The sequence below is a fragment of the Phascolarctos cinereus genome, unplaced genomic scaffold (genome assembly GCF_003287225.1).
Source record: "Phascolarctos cinereus isolate Bilbo 61053 unplaced genomic scaffold, phaCin_HiC Scaffold_4;HRSCAF=312, whole genome shotgun sequence".
Taxonomy (NCBI): domain Eukaryota; kingdom Metazoa; phylum Chordata; class Mammalia; order Diprotodontia; family Phascolarctidae; genus Phascolarctos; species Phascolarctos cinereus.
Genome location: NW_027555847.1, coordinates 547,084,439 through 547,101,273, shown reverse-complemented (window position 1 = coordinate 547,101,273; position 16,835 = coordinate 547,084,439). Strand labels below are relative to the sequence as shown.

Genomic DNA, 16,835 nt, shown 5'->3' with positions numbered 1-16,835 from the left:
GAGAGTTGTGGAAAGGTATACTGTCTAGTAAGAGACCACATGGCAGATTTCTTGCCCCAAAGCTTGTTGACCCAAGTAGTCAAGATAGTTGCATATGAGTATACTATATTGCTGTGTCCATTATCCATTTCACTGAAGAAGTATCTTTCATAGCAAATCAGCTAAAACTAGTGTTTTAGTTAATCATAATGCCTTCATCCATCTTTTGAGAGGAGTGTGATGTTATCTACTTTTTAATGGTTTGGCTAAGTGGACCGACTGCCTATTGATAAACTATCCTACTTCTTCGTGTCTCTGAACAAAATGTCAATGAATTTTGCCTCGTTCTTTGAAGTTCTACCTAAAAAATCTTTACATTTTTCTCTCCTCTAAACACATTAAAATATAGCCTCTACAACTAACCTACTCCGCCTGTATGATATGAACAATCAAAAACAGAATAAATGCTTTTTTGCCAGCCTAAAAGTCATCAGCATTATCACTCTTGGATTGGGGGTAATTGTCTACTACTGAACCCAATGGCAAGCATGAAACCATGCTGAAAGGAGTCATGGAAACAGAACGTGATGAATTATACTGGATGCAGGTTCATAGTGATCTTTAAAAGATAGTTTGTCTCGGACTGTTTGTTTAAGCACTCTTTTTTTTTTTGGTGACTAGAGTGATAGGATTTTTAGAGCTAGGAAGAGGAACCTTAGAATCATCTAATTCTATCCATTTTTTTTTCCAAATGAGAAAAATGAGGTCTCGTGAGGTTAAGTGACTTGTCCAATCCAGTGTCACATTGATTATCAGTGGCAGAGCTGTTTTAGGTCTTCTGACTCTTAATCCAGAATTCTTTCCACTATGCCACTGCCTTTCTGGTCACTTTCTTTCTCACCTGGTTATTCATGTTTACCAGTTTGAAACTTGACTTTTGAGTAGTCATCGCAATGGTAAATCCCAACAAATTCAGAACTACATTTAGGACTAGGGACTGAAAGTCAAATAGAAATGTCATTTAGGCTTTGCTTGGCTCTCCCAAACTTTGGGACTGCATTCCCGACCTGAAAATTCTTTTTATATGATATATGGAGCACAAACCTGGAAAAAATATATTGATTGTTGTTGTTGTAAAGACATGTAAACAACTTGCAGCTATTGGTAAGATGCAAAAATGGTATTTTATGTTTATCCTTGATCCAGGTGCCTGAAGTAAATTTCGAGCCTGCAATGCTTTTGCTTATTATCTTTTCTAATGAATACCGTTATTTAAAAGCAATTGATTCATTATTATGCTAGGAAATATTTTGTGATAATACATTTGCCCTTTCACTTTTAGGAATTATACTTTGAGATTTATGCCCATTCCCATGTATGATGCTTCCCAAGCTCTTAAGACAAACCCTGAAAAAACAGAGGAGGCACTGCAGAAGGTATTGTATAAATGGTTCATTCTTAGAAAAAGAATTAATGAAAGCAATTATAATAATACCTCACATTTATATCACACTTTAGAGTTTACAAAATACTTCTCTTGGTGTGGTTTTTGGAGGTGATCAACGTAGGTAGCATCATTAGTATTTCATAGATGAGAAATGAAGCACAGAAAAGGTAAGTGACTTTCCCAGCATCATATGTTTTGGGAGTGAGAACTCAAGACAGTGGCAATGAACTCATGTCAGGAGAATGTTATATCTGTATTTCTTCTTGGTCACTACAATCACCAATACATTGCCAAAGGAAGACTACTATGATCATCAAGAATTAAACCTTAGTGTATCATTGAATTTCAATGGAGTAATGGTAATCAAAGATAACAATAATTAGTCAGAGATAAAAACTTAAGTCTTTCAGTTTCTCCAACTTCTTTGAAAGATTGTGTGAATGTGAAGTTGAATGCACAGATAATTATAGATGAATCATTTCATTCATGTTTGTCCATTAGGAGCTAAATTGTTTTTTAACAACTTATATTTATTTAACAATTTAAATTTAACAATTTAAATTAATTTATTAATAAATATTCCATAGCCTGTAGCCTTCAGAATTTCTTGAATAATTGTTTTTAACAGTTATTAAGTACCTACTCTGCTCAGTACTGTACTTGATGCTAGGAGAAGCAAAATTATGTAGACTTTGGCTCCTGCCTTCTTGGATCTTGGAGCCTGGTTGGGGGAATATAACCCCAGGAAAAGTAACCATATCTAATTATTCCACGATAAGTACAAAAGAAAGTTACAAATCCATCTACAAGCAATTATTACCCAAGGTCAGCGAAGGAAAAGATCATTTTATCCTGAAAGAATTGGGAAATTATATACTCATATAGAGTTCTCTTTAGTTTGATGTAATATCCTCAGCCGTTTGGAGAAATGTGAATATTTTGTACATTCAAAAAATTATTTAATTGTTCAATAGGAACAGTAAGCACGTTTACTAATTTTAAAACACCAACAACAGAAATTTATGTGCTTTAAATTGGGTCAATGAGCAGCTAGCTTGTGGATTCTTGCTATGCCAGGCGTATTACTTAAGGACTCCCTCCAAACCCTAGACCTTAGCCCCTTTTTACCCTTTCTTTTAAAAATATGAAGCAGTTGGTATATGGTCCAGCAGTAACTACAGACGAGGATCCCAGAGCAACCCCTGCACTCAAGGATACATGAGGGGTATGATCTTGTGCATTTTCCTTTGATAAGGAACCTCAAACAAAGCTCCCTGTTCTCACAAGCTAGGATATGTGGATATACTGTCACTGATGTTACACAAGGTAATCTAAGGGCCTCACATGGAAGTTCGCCATGTCAGTTTCCAGTGTTGTGATGTTTTTGGGTAATTAGTAATGCTAATATATTACCAATAAAATGGGTCAGTGACATTCTCAAATGCCACAAACAAATCCTGGTGGTGGGCTTACAGTTTTTATATGCCCTTGGAAGAGTAGGTGTTCCTGAGGGTGGCTATCAATTCTGATTGGTTAACAAAGAATAAGAAAATAAGTATTATAAAGAGAGGTGGACTCGGGGATGTAATTTTGATCATGTCATTTACTTCCAAATCACCCCCCAGCCTCCTGGAAATCTAGAAGAAGGATCTATATCCCTTACCCAAGCCTGTGCAGAAGACAATGACCTGGAGTTTTACCTTAGCTTAAATTTCGTGTAAGGTTGGGGGAGGGTAGCAGTACCTAGATTGGGTAGAATGTGTTAATCCTTTCTGCTGTCATGAGTCCTGTCCTTCAGAGGCTGAGCCTTGAAATAAGGATTTTAGAAAAAGGGGGAGAACTCTGGATCATAGTTACTATTAATTGTCAATAATTAATAATTATTAATAATCACTTCTTTTGATCATCACCTTTTGATGATGGTTTGTTTATATGCATGATGTCAGAGCCATCTGAAAAGGGTTATCCTTTTTTTTTTTCCCTTTCTAAATACTCTATCTCTGCCTTGCTTAGTCTACAAAACAGTACTCCATCTGTGGAGGGACCATAAGCTTGTCAGGGTACGCTAAGGAGACTCCCCGTTTTACAGAGCTAAGGCTCAGCAAGCAAGACATGTCCTGAGCTTGGCATAACAACAATCCTTTGTGCTTAACCCTCTGGATGATTAACCTCAGCAAAATCCCAGAACTCTTTCACACCGTTACCTGATGTTCTCAGACCTCAGGCAATCACCTACCTATGTTCCGGTCATGTAGCCTTGCAATGAATCTAACTTGTCTCATTGTTGCTCTTACTCCTCATTGTCAAGGTGACAATTCACAGTGTAGCCACTAGCCACATTGTATTGAGATTTGCCCACACTAGAGCCATTCCCGACAGTTTACAGTGTAGCTACTGGCATATGTATTGAGAGTTGTAGAGCAGGTCCCCTGGCACATGTGTCTAATTTTCATCCTTGCTTGCAAGCCATTTCCCTCACTATGGAAATAAACAGAAGTTAGTATTACACAGTTTTTCTTGTCTGTTCGTCTCCAAACTCTGCAGTCCAAGAGTTGCAGCTCAGCTGACAAACTCAAGCTGCCTTTGGGAAGGTATTAGATCTCAGCAGTAAGAGCAATAAGCCCAGCCTTCTGAATGAGTGGACCCTAGTTATTCTTAGTAGCAAAATCAGCAAGAACAGCTAACCTAAGGAAAGGACCTGAGCCTATTTTCTACTTTGCTTGTGCTAAAACATTTTAATGTGAGGATCTTTGTGAAGCAAACGTTTTCCATCACTAGTAATATGACCTTGGAAAGACAGAACTTATCATTGGAGCATTAAGAGAACCATAATGTAATATAATGCTATGGCATTAATGTGTCACTTTGATGGATTTTAATTTCCTTCTTTTGTAGACCTTGGGATTTTTATGATTTCTTCATATCTGTTTTGTGACAAGCTACTTTTTGTCCTCCTTTCAAGTTTCCAGGGACTATGCTAATTATCATCTTCATTTTAATTGCAGCTAATTGATATTAAGTAGTCATTTTAGCATATGGAAAACTAAAATGAAAATCACAAAAACACTTAAAGCTTCCCAATTATTACAGGTTCTAAATTAGGAAATAGCAGCAAATTAAAAATAAAAGTGGGTAAATGATTTAAAAACCAGGTGGCACAACTTGCCCGTCTCAGGTAAAACCTCCCAGAACATTCATTAGTATCAATCAGTTTCAGTTATCTACTGGAAAAATTTTCTTTGAGTGGGCTACTGGAGACACATGATTAGTAATCGAACGATTTAATTTAATCTACTTGATGGGGTTTATTAAAGGTCTCTTCTCATTTATGTCATAGGAGATTGTCAATGTAGAAAAATGCAAATGAATATACAACTCCAAAATTTCTCATAAAAATGCATTTTTCTCATTACCTATTATTTCAGCTGAAAAATACATTAATGTTATGAAGAAAAATTAAGATCTATTATTGAGGTTTGTCTGGTTTTTCTGAATATATCCTAATATCCATGGATCAAGAGGCACTGTGATGTACTGGTTAGAGTGCTGGACTTGAAGTCGGTAAGACCCAGGCCCAAATCCCATCTCTGACTCTTAGGAGCATATGTGACCAGAGGTAGTTCCCTTTCAGCCTTATCTGTGAAATGCTGTAATAATAATAATGTTAGTAACTACTTCATAGGATTATTGTAAGCCTCAGATGTGATGTGTGTAAGTGCTCTAGAAACTTAAAACCCCTGTACAAATGTCACTGTTAAAATTATTATTATATTGGTCTTCTAATTACATAACTGTTTTGATTTTGCAATATCCAATTAGATAAACGCTTGTCAGATGCTGATGGTGCTACATTTCAGTTATAGAGTGACACAGAGTCCTCATCTTTTCAATTTCGTTTTTTTCCTGAAGCCTTTTTTAGTTATATGTATGAAATTGTGCATGTGTGTTTGTCAAAACATTGAGAGATGAGCTGAGAATCACTAAATGGGATATATAAACTGTGCAAGCAATTAAAACATTGGCTTCTAATTGTCAAATATTGAATCTTATTTAAAAAAGGTCTTCATGTCTTCTCAGGTTAAATTTTTTACTTAAATAGTTATAAATTATTGTGATGTTTGTTTTTTTCTCTCCTTTTGGTTATTGTTGTTGAGTCAAGATATGGGCAGAGTGTATCTCAAGTTCAGTAGAGACCCTTCAGAGACTTGGTTTTGGGCCACACGGAAGAAGATATTTCTGACAGCTACTTTTGTTTTACTTTCAGATAGAAAACTATTTGCTTCGGAATCATGAGACAAGAAAATATCTGCAGGAGCAGGCTTACCGACTACAACAGGGAATCGTCACCAGCACCACACAACAGGTATGGGAACCTTCATCTTGACTAAGAACCGCTGGCATTGTCACTTACTCTTCAGTGTTATTCAATCTTTTCATTCCAAAAAAAAGGGTTTTCTTGGCTGCCTTCTACTATAAAATAATGGGGGAGATTTTCTCCCCACCCTTGCCTTGCCATTCCCTGCACTCCCTTCCTGCCCCTTTGGAAAGTTCTGCAAAGAATTAAGTAGATTATATTAAAGATAAAGTTGAGGTAGAGCAAGGGGATAACACTATTGCCATATATCTTTTTTTTTGGACATTTATGACAAAAAAATACCATCCTTTTTTATTAGAAGTAAATTTACATATTAGGTGTCCCATTTGAGGGCTCCTGATGCACCCACTTTGATAAATACAAGGAAACAGGAAATTATTTTACATATAAGAAACAAACACATCCTTTATGTTGTCATACATCTTAATGATTTATGCATTTAAAGAGTATTAGAAATCTGTGCTAATTTTATTCCCTATTCTAGAGGTGGGAAACCTGGGGCTTCAAGGCCACATGTGGCCCTCTAGGCCCTCAAGTGCATCTCTCTGACTGAATCCAAATTTCACAGAACAAATCCCCTTAATAAAAGGATTTGTTCTGTGAAACTTGGACTCAGTCAAAAAGCTCCACCCAAGGACCTAGAAGGCCACCTTTTGCCCAAGACCTCAGGTTCCTCACCCCTGCTGCCTGTTCTCTTCTCTGACACTGCCACCACTCTGGTGAAGGTGGTGGCAGTATCATGCCTAGTCTATTACAATAATATGTAGGTTGTTCTTCCTACCTCAAATTTGTGCTCACTGCAGTTCAACCCTCTACAGTCCATCGAAGTGATCTTCCTTGAATTTTTTTGAAAAATTTTTATTTATCCCCTAAACATTTTTTAAAAGTTTTTGAGTTCCAAATTCTATCCCTCCCTTTCTCCCCTTCCCCTTCCCTGAGACACTAAGCAATCAAATATAGGTTATACATGTGCGATCATGTAAAACATTTCCATATTAATCATTTTACACAAGAAGACTCCAATAAAAACTGAAATGGGGTCATGAAGAGTCTGAAACGACTGAACAACGACAACAAACTTCCTGACTCCAGTCTCAGCGCTCTGTCCACTGAGCCACCTAATGGCCTAGCATATGGTAGACACTTAATAAATGCTTAACTATTCATATTATAAAAATTAAAAATGCAGCAGAGAATCACAGGCTTACAAATCTAGGCCTGGAAGAGACCTCAGAGGCCATCTTATCCAACCTCCTTATTTTTCACATTAAGAAACTCAGATCCATAGACATTAAATGACATCCAGAATCACACAAAAGTCAATAATAAAAATAGACTTATGGACTGGAGTCCTCTGATTCCAGATCCAGTGCCCTTTCTACTTTACTGTGAAAAATCTACATGTCCTCCCACACCAACCAGTAAGAAATCACTTTTTCTTAAAAGTTTTATTGATGTGGTCTTTTTTTACCTTAAGAATATTTACAGATTACTCCCACTTCATAAAGTCTCCTGTAAAAACTGTTAAGTAAAATTAATAATATAGCAACATTATCTGAAAGTGTATATAACATTTATATATTTAAAAAATTAACAGAAATTTTATTTTCTCATGCCTCCTTCCCTATTTGAGGGAAAAAATAAAAGAAAACAAATTCTTCCAGCAAATATTCCTTGTTGAACAAAACAAATTCCCTCAATGGCTGTATATAGCAAGCTCGCGCACGCACATGCACTCACTCACTCACTCACACACACACACACACACACACAATTCTAAATTGTTTGCTTCTATATAATGAATAAGATGTTTCATCATTGGTCCTCTGGAATTATGAATGTTCACTGTATTCATCATAATTCTTGAAACTTTCAAATTTTTTGTTTTTATATAAAGTGTTATTGTATAAATTGTTGTCTTGGTTCTGTTGGTTTCATTCTTCCTCAGTTTATAAAAGTCTTCAAAGTTATTCCTTTTTTATAATACTGATTTTATACCATAAATTTTTCTAACTCTGCTCACATCACTCTGCTTTAGTTTATAAAAGTCTTTTTGTGTCTTTTTGAAATCATCCTTTTCTTCATTTTTAACAGCACAATAGTACTTTATAACACTTATATAATACAATTTATTCATTCATTTGTCATTTGATGGGCATCCTCCTAATTTCCACTTTTTTACCATCCCAGAAAGACCTGCTATGAATGTTTCTGTGCATTAAAGACCTTTTTCTCTTTCTCTGTTATCTTTTGGGTAGAAACCTATTAGTAATATAGCTGGGTCAAAGGGCTTGTGCTGTTTAGTATCTATTCAAAATTCCAGATATCTTTACAGAACAATCATACCCATTCCCAGGTCTACCTACAATGTCTCAGTGTTCCTGTTTTCCAACAGCCCCTCCAATATTTATCGTTTTCCTTTTTTGTCATCTTTGAAACTTTGACAGATATGAGGTGAAATCTCAGACTTGCTTTATTTTGTATTTCTGTAATTAGTAGTAATTTGGAGCATTTTTTATATAGCTATAAATACCCTTGTTTTCTTCCCTTGAAAGCTGTACATTCATATCATTAGGCCACTCATCAGTTAGGAAATGGTTCTTTCTTATAAATTCCAATTATTCTTTGTATATATTGGAAATGAGACCTTTATCAGAGAACTTTGCGGCAAAATTTTTCTCTAATCATTTACCAATTAATCTTAGCTTTATTAGATTTGTTTGCTCAAAAAAGTTTTAAATTTTATGATTCCAAAATTATTCATTTTATGTTCTATGATCCCCTCTCTATTCCTTCTTTGGTCACCCATTTTTCTGTTCTCCATAAATCTGATATATTATTGTTACTTTTTGCATATTTCTGTAGTTTGTTTAAGATGTGACCTTTTTTTATTTAGGTCACATTCTTGTTTGGAATTTATCTTAATATAAAGTGTTTCCTTAAAATGGCAAATAGTAAAGTGTTTTACATGACTTTATCTGTATAATGTGCATTTTATTTCTTGCCTTTTCAATTGGTAAGGGGGGCATGGTGGAAAGGATAAATAAATTAAAATTAAATTAAAAATTAAATAAAATAAATAAAAATTAAATAAATGTTTAATAATGCAAACAAAATAAATTTTTTTAAAAAAATAATTTTTAAAGCATGTGAATCAAAAACATGACAATAGTATATATCTAAAACGAAGAACTCCCAAATAAGAGATACACAAGTCTTTTCCAGTCAATTCAACAGTGAAACAAGGATGTCTGTCATCACTTCTTTTTTACATAGTACTAGAAACTTTGACTATAGATATAAGAAAAGGAAAAAGTTGTGAAAATAGTCATAGGTAAAGAAGAAATAAAATTATCATTTTTTGTAGATGATATAATGGCATACTGAAATAACCCTAAAGAGTCACCTAAAAACTAGTTGAAACAATAACTTTAGCAAATTTTCAAGTCAGAAAATAAAACCACAAATAAGTTACTAGCATTATTATTTAACAATAGATCATAACAGGAAGAGATTGAAAGAGAAATTCCACTTAAAATTAATTACCAAATGTTTAATATACTTAGAAGTCTACTCCAGATACATGCAAGAATACATAAATACAACTAGAAATAACAGTTTATAAAGAAATAGAGACAAATAATTGGAAAAATACAAATTGCTCATATTTAGTACAAGCCAGTATAATACAAATGATAATATTACCTAAAGTAATTTAATTATTCACTTCCGTACGGAGGATTTCTTTGTCAAACTAGAAAAAAATGATAACAAAATTCATAATTATAAAGGGTTTAGTTCAGTTCCTGGCAGAGAGTAAATGCTCTATATAAATGTTAGCTATTATTATAAGGAGGTCAAGAATCTCAAGAACAATAAATGAAAGGAAGTGAAAATGAAAGGGACCTCACAGTGCCAGATCTTACACTGTACTACAGAGTAGTAATTACGAAAACAGTGTATTAGTGGTTAAAAACAAGATTAATTGGTGGACAGATTAGGTACACAGTAAGCAGAATCAAATGCATCTAATACCCTAGAATTCCAAAAACACAAAGACTCCAGTTTACTGGGGTAAGTACTCACTATTTGACAAAAATTGCTGCAAAAAAAGAAGCCATTCTTGGAATTTATGAAGAATCATGACTTTATAACAATCAGGATTTGAAGTTCATTGAGTAGAAACACAAAGTAAATAGTCTGTAAGATTTCTTATATCTCTCTATTCTCACAGCCTTTGGCATATTTCAGATCCTAGGACTCCGGTTTGACCATGTATCTCCCCTGTCCAAGAAGCTCTAATGGCTCCCTCCTGCCTCTAGGATAAAATAAACACACTTCTATTTGGCATTTAAAGCCTTTCACAATGTGATGCTAACCTATTTTTCTAGATTGATTGCTCATTATTCACCTCACACAATGTACATTCTTCCAAATTGCTCAACCTATTGTTTCCTGTATAAAATATTTTATCTCCTGTCTCTCTATTTTTTCACATGGCTACTCCCCATGGCTAGGATTCTTTCCTTGCTAACCTCCACCTCTTTGAATAACTTCAAATTTTAGCACAAATACCAATGCCTGATCTCCATGAGTCTCCTTCCTGGTCTCCAGCCTCCAGTGGGAGGGTGAGGGGAAGAATTGGGCACCAGTCATTCCCTAAATATCTCCTGCCTCAAGATGGAAGAGGCTAGGAGGGCACTTCACCATTGCTCCTCAAGCATCTCCTGCCTGTTGTAAATTCTTTCAAAATGAATACAACAAAGTGAGATTCAGTGTAGAGACTCTCACTGGCTTATAAACGTTTGCTTCATGGGTATGTAACTGAGTTATCAGATAGGATACAAATCTCAAAACTAATCTTGAATTGTTTTACATAAAAAGAAACAAGAATGGTCAAACTAATAGTTTGTTGCAAAATGGAATAGAATCTTTAGAAACACAGTTAGAGTACTGCTTGTGCTGGATTTTGGTGTTGATTACTGTTTTTTCCTAAATAAATACATATGTAGAAAAGAAGAAGTTTTATCTTTTTTTTTGTTCATCATTGCCTGCTTTAGCAGTCTGTTAATTTTTTTTCATTGAATTTTAAATATGAACAAAATCCTAGAATATCCTGGAAGTGATTCAGTTATAGTTAATTTGGCAGGAAGGGTATATTACAGTGGGGAAAAGAAATAATTTTAGGTATGTTATTATCTTAATATGCTAAAACTGAATACTAAATGGAATCTTCTATTAAACCTAATCTTTCTTCCCCTTCATCCTGCTTAATCCTGTTTAATCACTTATAAATGTGAAATATGTGCAGAATACTGTTCTATCATTGAGGCTACAAAGATGAAGCTGTAAAGAATCCTAATTCTACAGGGAGACTGGCAGGGTAGGAATCCAACATGCCACTGACCCAGATTGCTCTGGAGGACAGAGTGAGGCTGGTGACTTTGCACAGCCCTCCCTCACTTAAATCCAATTCACTTGCAAGTCATGACATCACTTTCCTGATGTCATGGTTCTCTTCAAGAATGTTGGACAAACAACAATATACATGTATACTTGATTATTTAAGGAAGAAGAGTGTATTAAAAAAAAAAAAACTAAGGGACTTATGATAGACTTCCAAGAAGAGGAGTTGCAAGTTCTTGAATGATCAAAGAAAAATAGTTTCATTTGTTATACCATCCTTACTCAGGCCAGAATATGGAAGGAGGAGGAGGGGGCCTCTGTTTTTAAAAATTAAAACATCGGGATGTTTTTGTTATCTAGGAAATTCTGTTTACCTGTACTTCTACTTCATTGATTTCCTTTTCTTTTTCATTCTGTGGTGTTTTGTTTATTTGTTGTATCTGAATATTGGTTATGCTAACTTTGGTGTATGCTATCATTTCCTTTCCTCATGGTATCAATTAGATGATTGACAGAATATGTGTAAAAGTACAAGACCATCTCAACTCTTTACGCAACTGTGGTGGGGACGCCATCCAGGAAGACCTAAAATCAGCAGAAAGGCTTATGCGGGATGCTAAGAACTCCAAAACGGTAAGCTTCACTCCAAGCCATATTAAAGTCTTAGGTTAAAACAACAATGCTAATCACGGTATAAGGACCTTATAAAGTATACCCAATTTTTTATTATTTATGATGATAAGGAAATGCTCTTCTGCTTACATGGATAACTGAAATCTAGCAATAATCCCAAAATTTCATTGTAGCAAATGATTTCAATCGTCTTTCCTGTAGACTTTTTTCAGTCACTAATTATAATCACATTTGACCTGTTTGATGTCTATTGTCTTCTCTTAACTAATGAGTGTAAAATGGATAAAATGTAGATGGAAGAGGAAAATCCCAAGGGTGTATATGAACTACAGACTAGATAATCAGTCCTTTATTAATTAGGAGTCAACTCTAGTTTGTACCAAAGATTTATGGAAAATTATTCTTCTGAGAATTAAGAACATAGTAAAATTTCAGGGCTAGAAGGAGCCTTTAGAAAAAAATGCAGTATAGTAACCCCTCTTACTTAGTAAATGAGGGAACTGATGATCAGAGAAGTGATGATTAGTCCAAAGTTCCATATTAAGTTAGTGATAGAGTTAAAAAGCACTATGACCCAGAACTCTTTTATCATGCCTCCTATGCCATAGCATCTCACCCCTGCCCAACCTTCCCCAGGAAGAACTTTACCTATATTAGAATTTTTCCCAGTAATGTGGTAGAGTGGAGCATGGATTGAACTATGAGTCATTATTTTATACTTGCTCTGAAATTTAGGCTTTTTTCTTTTCCAATGGGGAGGACAGGAAGGAGAGAAAATCAATTTTTGTTCATTGAAAAATATTTAAATATTTGATTTTTAAAAGTTTTTAAAAAATTGACTGTCCCTCACAGATCGACCTTAAATGTTGAATTATTTTTCTTCCTAATAAGCCATGTGGTTAACAAATATACAATTCTAGGTTTCTAGGTTTGATATTTATTTATTTTGTTTGACCACTAAATAGTTATTTTCCTTTGTTTTTCAGTTGCTACCTAATCTATACCATGTTGGTGGTGCATCCTGGGTCAGAGCCAATGGTTTATCATCCAGTCCAATTGAGGAGACATTAGAATCAATGGCTGGAGAAGTTACAAGAGTTGTGGATGAACAATTAAAGGTTAAGCTTACTTATTTTTTCATCTTAGTAATAGGTATAGTAAGAATAATAATAGTAGTAACAGAAAAACAAATTTTTATAAAATATTGCATATGTTCTAGAATTTTTCCAGGAATCAAAACGAAGTTCATTGTTTGATTGTTTTCATTCTCTACCCTCTTCCTTTTATTGAAAATTTGGGCATCATTTGCCCTTTTCCCATCTTTCAGTACCTCTCCAATTCTTCTCACTCTTTTAAAGATCATCAGCAGGGGTTTAGTAGTTATATCTGCTAGTTCTTTTTAGAATGTAGATTACCAAAAAAACATCATTTTACATATAAGGAAACCGAGGTCCGGAGATGATATTCAGTGACTTTCACAAGGTCACATAGGGTAAGTAGCAGTACAGAGTTAGAATTAGAACACAGGTTCTCTGAGTCTAAATATCATCTTCTTCCTGTCATGGTACACTTATTTAGCTATAATGGTAACTGTGTGCTCAGTGGTGCCCTTCCTATTCCCTAAAGGTCTTTACAGAAAAGTCATTGCAGTTACACCATTCTGGATGCTGGTCAACTTTTCCTGCAACCTGGAAAGAATAATCCACAAGCCTTGCTTACCTCTCTGCCTTTGAGCCTAATAGTATCCTAATCTCTTAGCACAAGAAACTCTGGAGGAGTTATACATCTAGAAAGCTCCTTTCTTTGCCTTGTTCACCTGGTTAAGTATTCCTTCTACACACCCATCTGAAATTCTAAAAGCATTTACCCTGAGGAATCAGATTGCTCCTACACATGAAGATTTAGGGCAAAACAAGACTAATAGTGTAATATTCTAATTGCTTTTTTTCCCTTTAGTAAATTAAAAAAGTTAATGAGGGAGAAAATGCAGATTTTATAGGAGTTAAAACCCCTATCCTCTTTACATATAATAAGGGCAGATTCTTGTGTGTTATTTTCAGATGTGCTTTTAAAAATGAGTATGGTTTTAAATGTTTTTTTCGGGCAGAGGCTGAAAGGTGGTAGCAGGACTGTTACCTCTCCTGATACCTAATTGTTAGTGGAAGAGCTCTACAGTTCTCTTCATTGAAGAGCTGTCACCTTGATTCTGTCTTCTTTGGATTACTGGTCCATTTTTAAAAAACATAAAACACAACATCAAGAACATCCTTTTCAGAATAATAATAATAATAATAATAAAAACTGATTGCTTTATGATTACAATGACTAAGCTTGTCCCTGGAAAAGAATTCAGAAAATGTGCTGACCTCCCCAAGATATGGGAGCAAATGCTTTCAGACATGGTTGAAATTTTGGTTGGTTTTGCTTAACTGCCTTTTTTTTTAAGCTTTATTCCAAGAGGTGGCATATTTCATAGGGAAAGGGCTTATTCAGTCAGCCAGCACACATTTCTACAGACCAGACATTATACAAGGCAATGAGAATACAAAGACAACGGTGAAATAGTCCCTGCTTTCAAGGAGCTTACCATATATCAGGGAAAAGAACATAAATATGGGGGGGGGGAAAGGGAAGAATGATGTGGGGGTAGGAAAGGTGGGAGAGGAAGTCAGAGGGAGAGAGAGAAAGAGAATGAAACTAAAAATGATACAAGACAGTTATTTTGAGATAGAAGGCACTCTCAGTCAAGGGGATTAGGAAAGGGTTCATGTAGAAAGTAGTTCTTGAAGGGGCAGCTAGGTGGTGCCGCTGATAGAGCTTGGGCCTTGGAATCTGGAGGACCTGAGTTAAAATCCAACCTGAGACAATTGACACTAGCTGTGTGACCCTGGGCGAGTCACTTAACCCAGATTGCCTCAACAAAAAGGGGAAAAAAAGTAGTTCTTGGGGTGAGTTTTGAAGGAAACTAGAAATTTTAAGAGCTTGAGGTGAGAAGAGAACACTCTCCAGGCATGAAAGTTAGATCAAGACACAAGATGGAGTGTCCTGTATGAGCAAGGTAGGATTGCAGAATTAGAACAGGATGGGACATCAAAGACCATCTAGTTCAATTCCCACATGTTGTTGATTTTTCCCCCTTTTTGTAGGCAATCAGGGTTAAGTGACTTGCCCAGGGTCACTCAGTAAGTGTCAAGTGTCTGAGGCCGGATTTGAACTCATGTCCTCCTGACTCCAGGCCTGGTTCTCTATGCACTGTGCCACCTAGTAGCCCCAAAAATTCCTTTTTAAGAGGAGAGCATAAAAGAGCTATTCAGCAGGGTTTTCATCCTTTTCCAGTACGAGAAAGTTGGCAGTGAGTATGAGGAAATTCTTGTTTTAGGATAGGTATTTTAGCCTCTCTACATCAAACATTGCAGGACTAAGGTGATTCACATTGTGCTTTTAAAACTTTCCTCGGGGCAGCTAGGTGGCACAGTGGATAGAACACTGGCCCTGAAGTCAGGAGGACCTGAGTTCAAATCTGGCCTCAGACCAAACACTTGACACTTACTAGCTGTGTGACCTTGGGCAAGTCACTTAACCCCAATTGCCTTAAAAAAAATTCTCTTCTCCATCTCTTATATTTTCCTCCTTACTAACACTGACTCTAACACTCACTAGCAATGAATACAACCTAAATGTTTAAACATAAGGAAAATTTCATTTTTCCCTTTGAGATACTTGAGTTTTAGAGTTTGTTTTAAAATCAGAAATTTCTGATCCCATTTGATGTTTAATCTATGAAAAAATTTCTCTAGTAAATTTCAAGTTGATTTGAAAAATGGACTTGTAGGACATGGGTAGCAAAAAGGCAAATGTTAGCTAGTACAGCTAAGAGATTTCAGTAATCAGATCATTTTTCACATTATATATTTTCTAATGCAAATGGTTCTTCACTTTATATTAAGGAGGTTCTAAAACACTTAAGGGTGTAGTGTGTGTGTGTGTGTGTGTGTGTGTGTGTGTGTGTGTGTGTGTGTGTGTTTAAGTGCATAAGGTAAAAGTCATTAACTTTCCCCAAATACACTGGGCTGTATAGTGGCAAATGTTAGAGTTAAGATATTAAACCATTTTCATTACTAGGCACTACACAATTCTCAGGAGCTTTTTTGGTCAGGAAATGCATAGTTTATAACATCTGTTAGTGACAATTCAATCCAGACAAAATAAATCTAATTATCAGACTTTTAATATAGATTCTATTCTTTGTGCTTCCAGCACCTGCAGTAACACAGTGCCTTGCACATATCGAGTTATTAATAGATGCTTATTTAACTGAATTGAATTGAAAATGGACTTGACTTATGATAATAATAGCTACCACTTAAGTAGCTGTTTTAGAAAGAACATTGTATATGTTAACTTATGTGATCCCCACAAAGCCCTGTAAAGTTGTTAACAATATTATCCACATTTTATAGACTAGGAAATTGAGGCAGAAGTTAAGTGATTTGCCTACTGTCTCACAGATTGCAAGAGTGTGAGGCAAGATTCAAATGCGAGTCTTCCTGACTCTAAGTCCTGCACTTGGAGTCAGGGTCCATATCTGGGAAATATTACAAAGGTAAAATTGACAGACATTGGCAACAGATTGAATGTAGACTAGGGTTAAGAGATAGTGAAAAGTTGAGGATGATACTTAGGTTGTGGGAAGAGTGTGTTTCCTTCTGTACTAATAGGAAAGGGAGGGAGGTGCAGTTAGGGGAAAAGATATTGAATTCCATTTTGGACATCTTGAGTTTAAGATGTCTACTGCACATTCAGGTTGTGATATCTGAGAGGCCATTGGACATGTGAGATGTCATCAGCGAGGTTAAGGGTGGGATAGGTAGTTGTGAGAATTTTCAGCATAGAGATGGTAATTAAATCTGTGAGCACTGATGAGATCACCCAGTGAAGTAGCAAAGAGGAAGAAAAGAGACAGCCAGGAAAGAGCCCTGTGGGACACTTAAGATT

The 16,835-nt window shown here is 35.5% G+C and overlaps 1 protein-coding gene across 5 annotated transcripts in view; it reads left to right on the top strand.

The window, feature by feature from the left end:
• CARMIL1 (capping protein regulator and myosin 1 linker 1) overlaps positions 1–16,835 on the top strand; it is a 382,099-nt gene that overhangs the window by 299,152 nt on the left and 66,112 nt on the right. For all 5 annotated transcript variants that reach the window (XM_020986870.2, XM_020986868.2, XM_020986867.2 and 2 more), the window contains 4 exons: positions 1,322–1,415; positions 5,691–5,789; positions 11,712–11,840; positions 12,827–12,958. In XM_020986870.2, the coding sequence (XP_020842529.1) occupies positions 1,322–1,415; positions 5,691–5,789; positions 11,712–11,840; positions 12,827–12,958 (454 nt within the window). The remainder of the gene's footprint in view (positions 1–1,321; positions 1,416–5,690; positions 5,790–11,711; positions 11,841–12,826; positions 12,959–16,835) is intronic.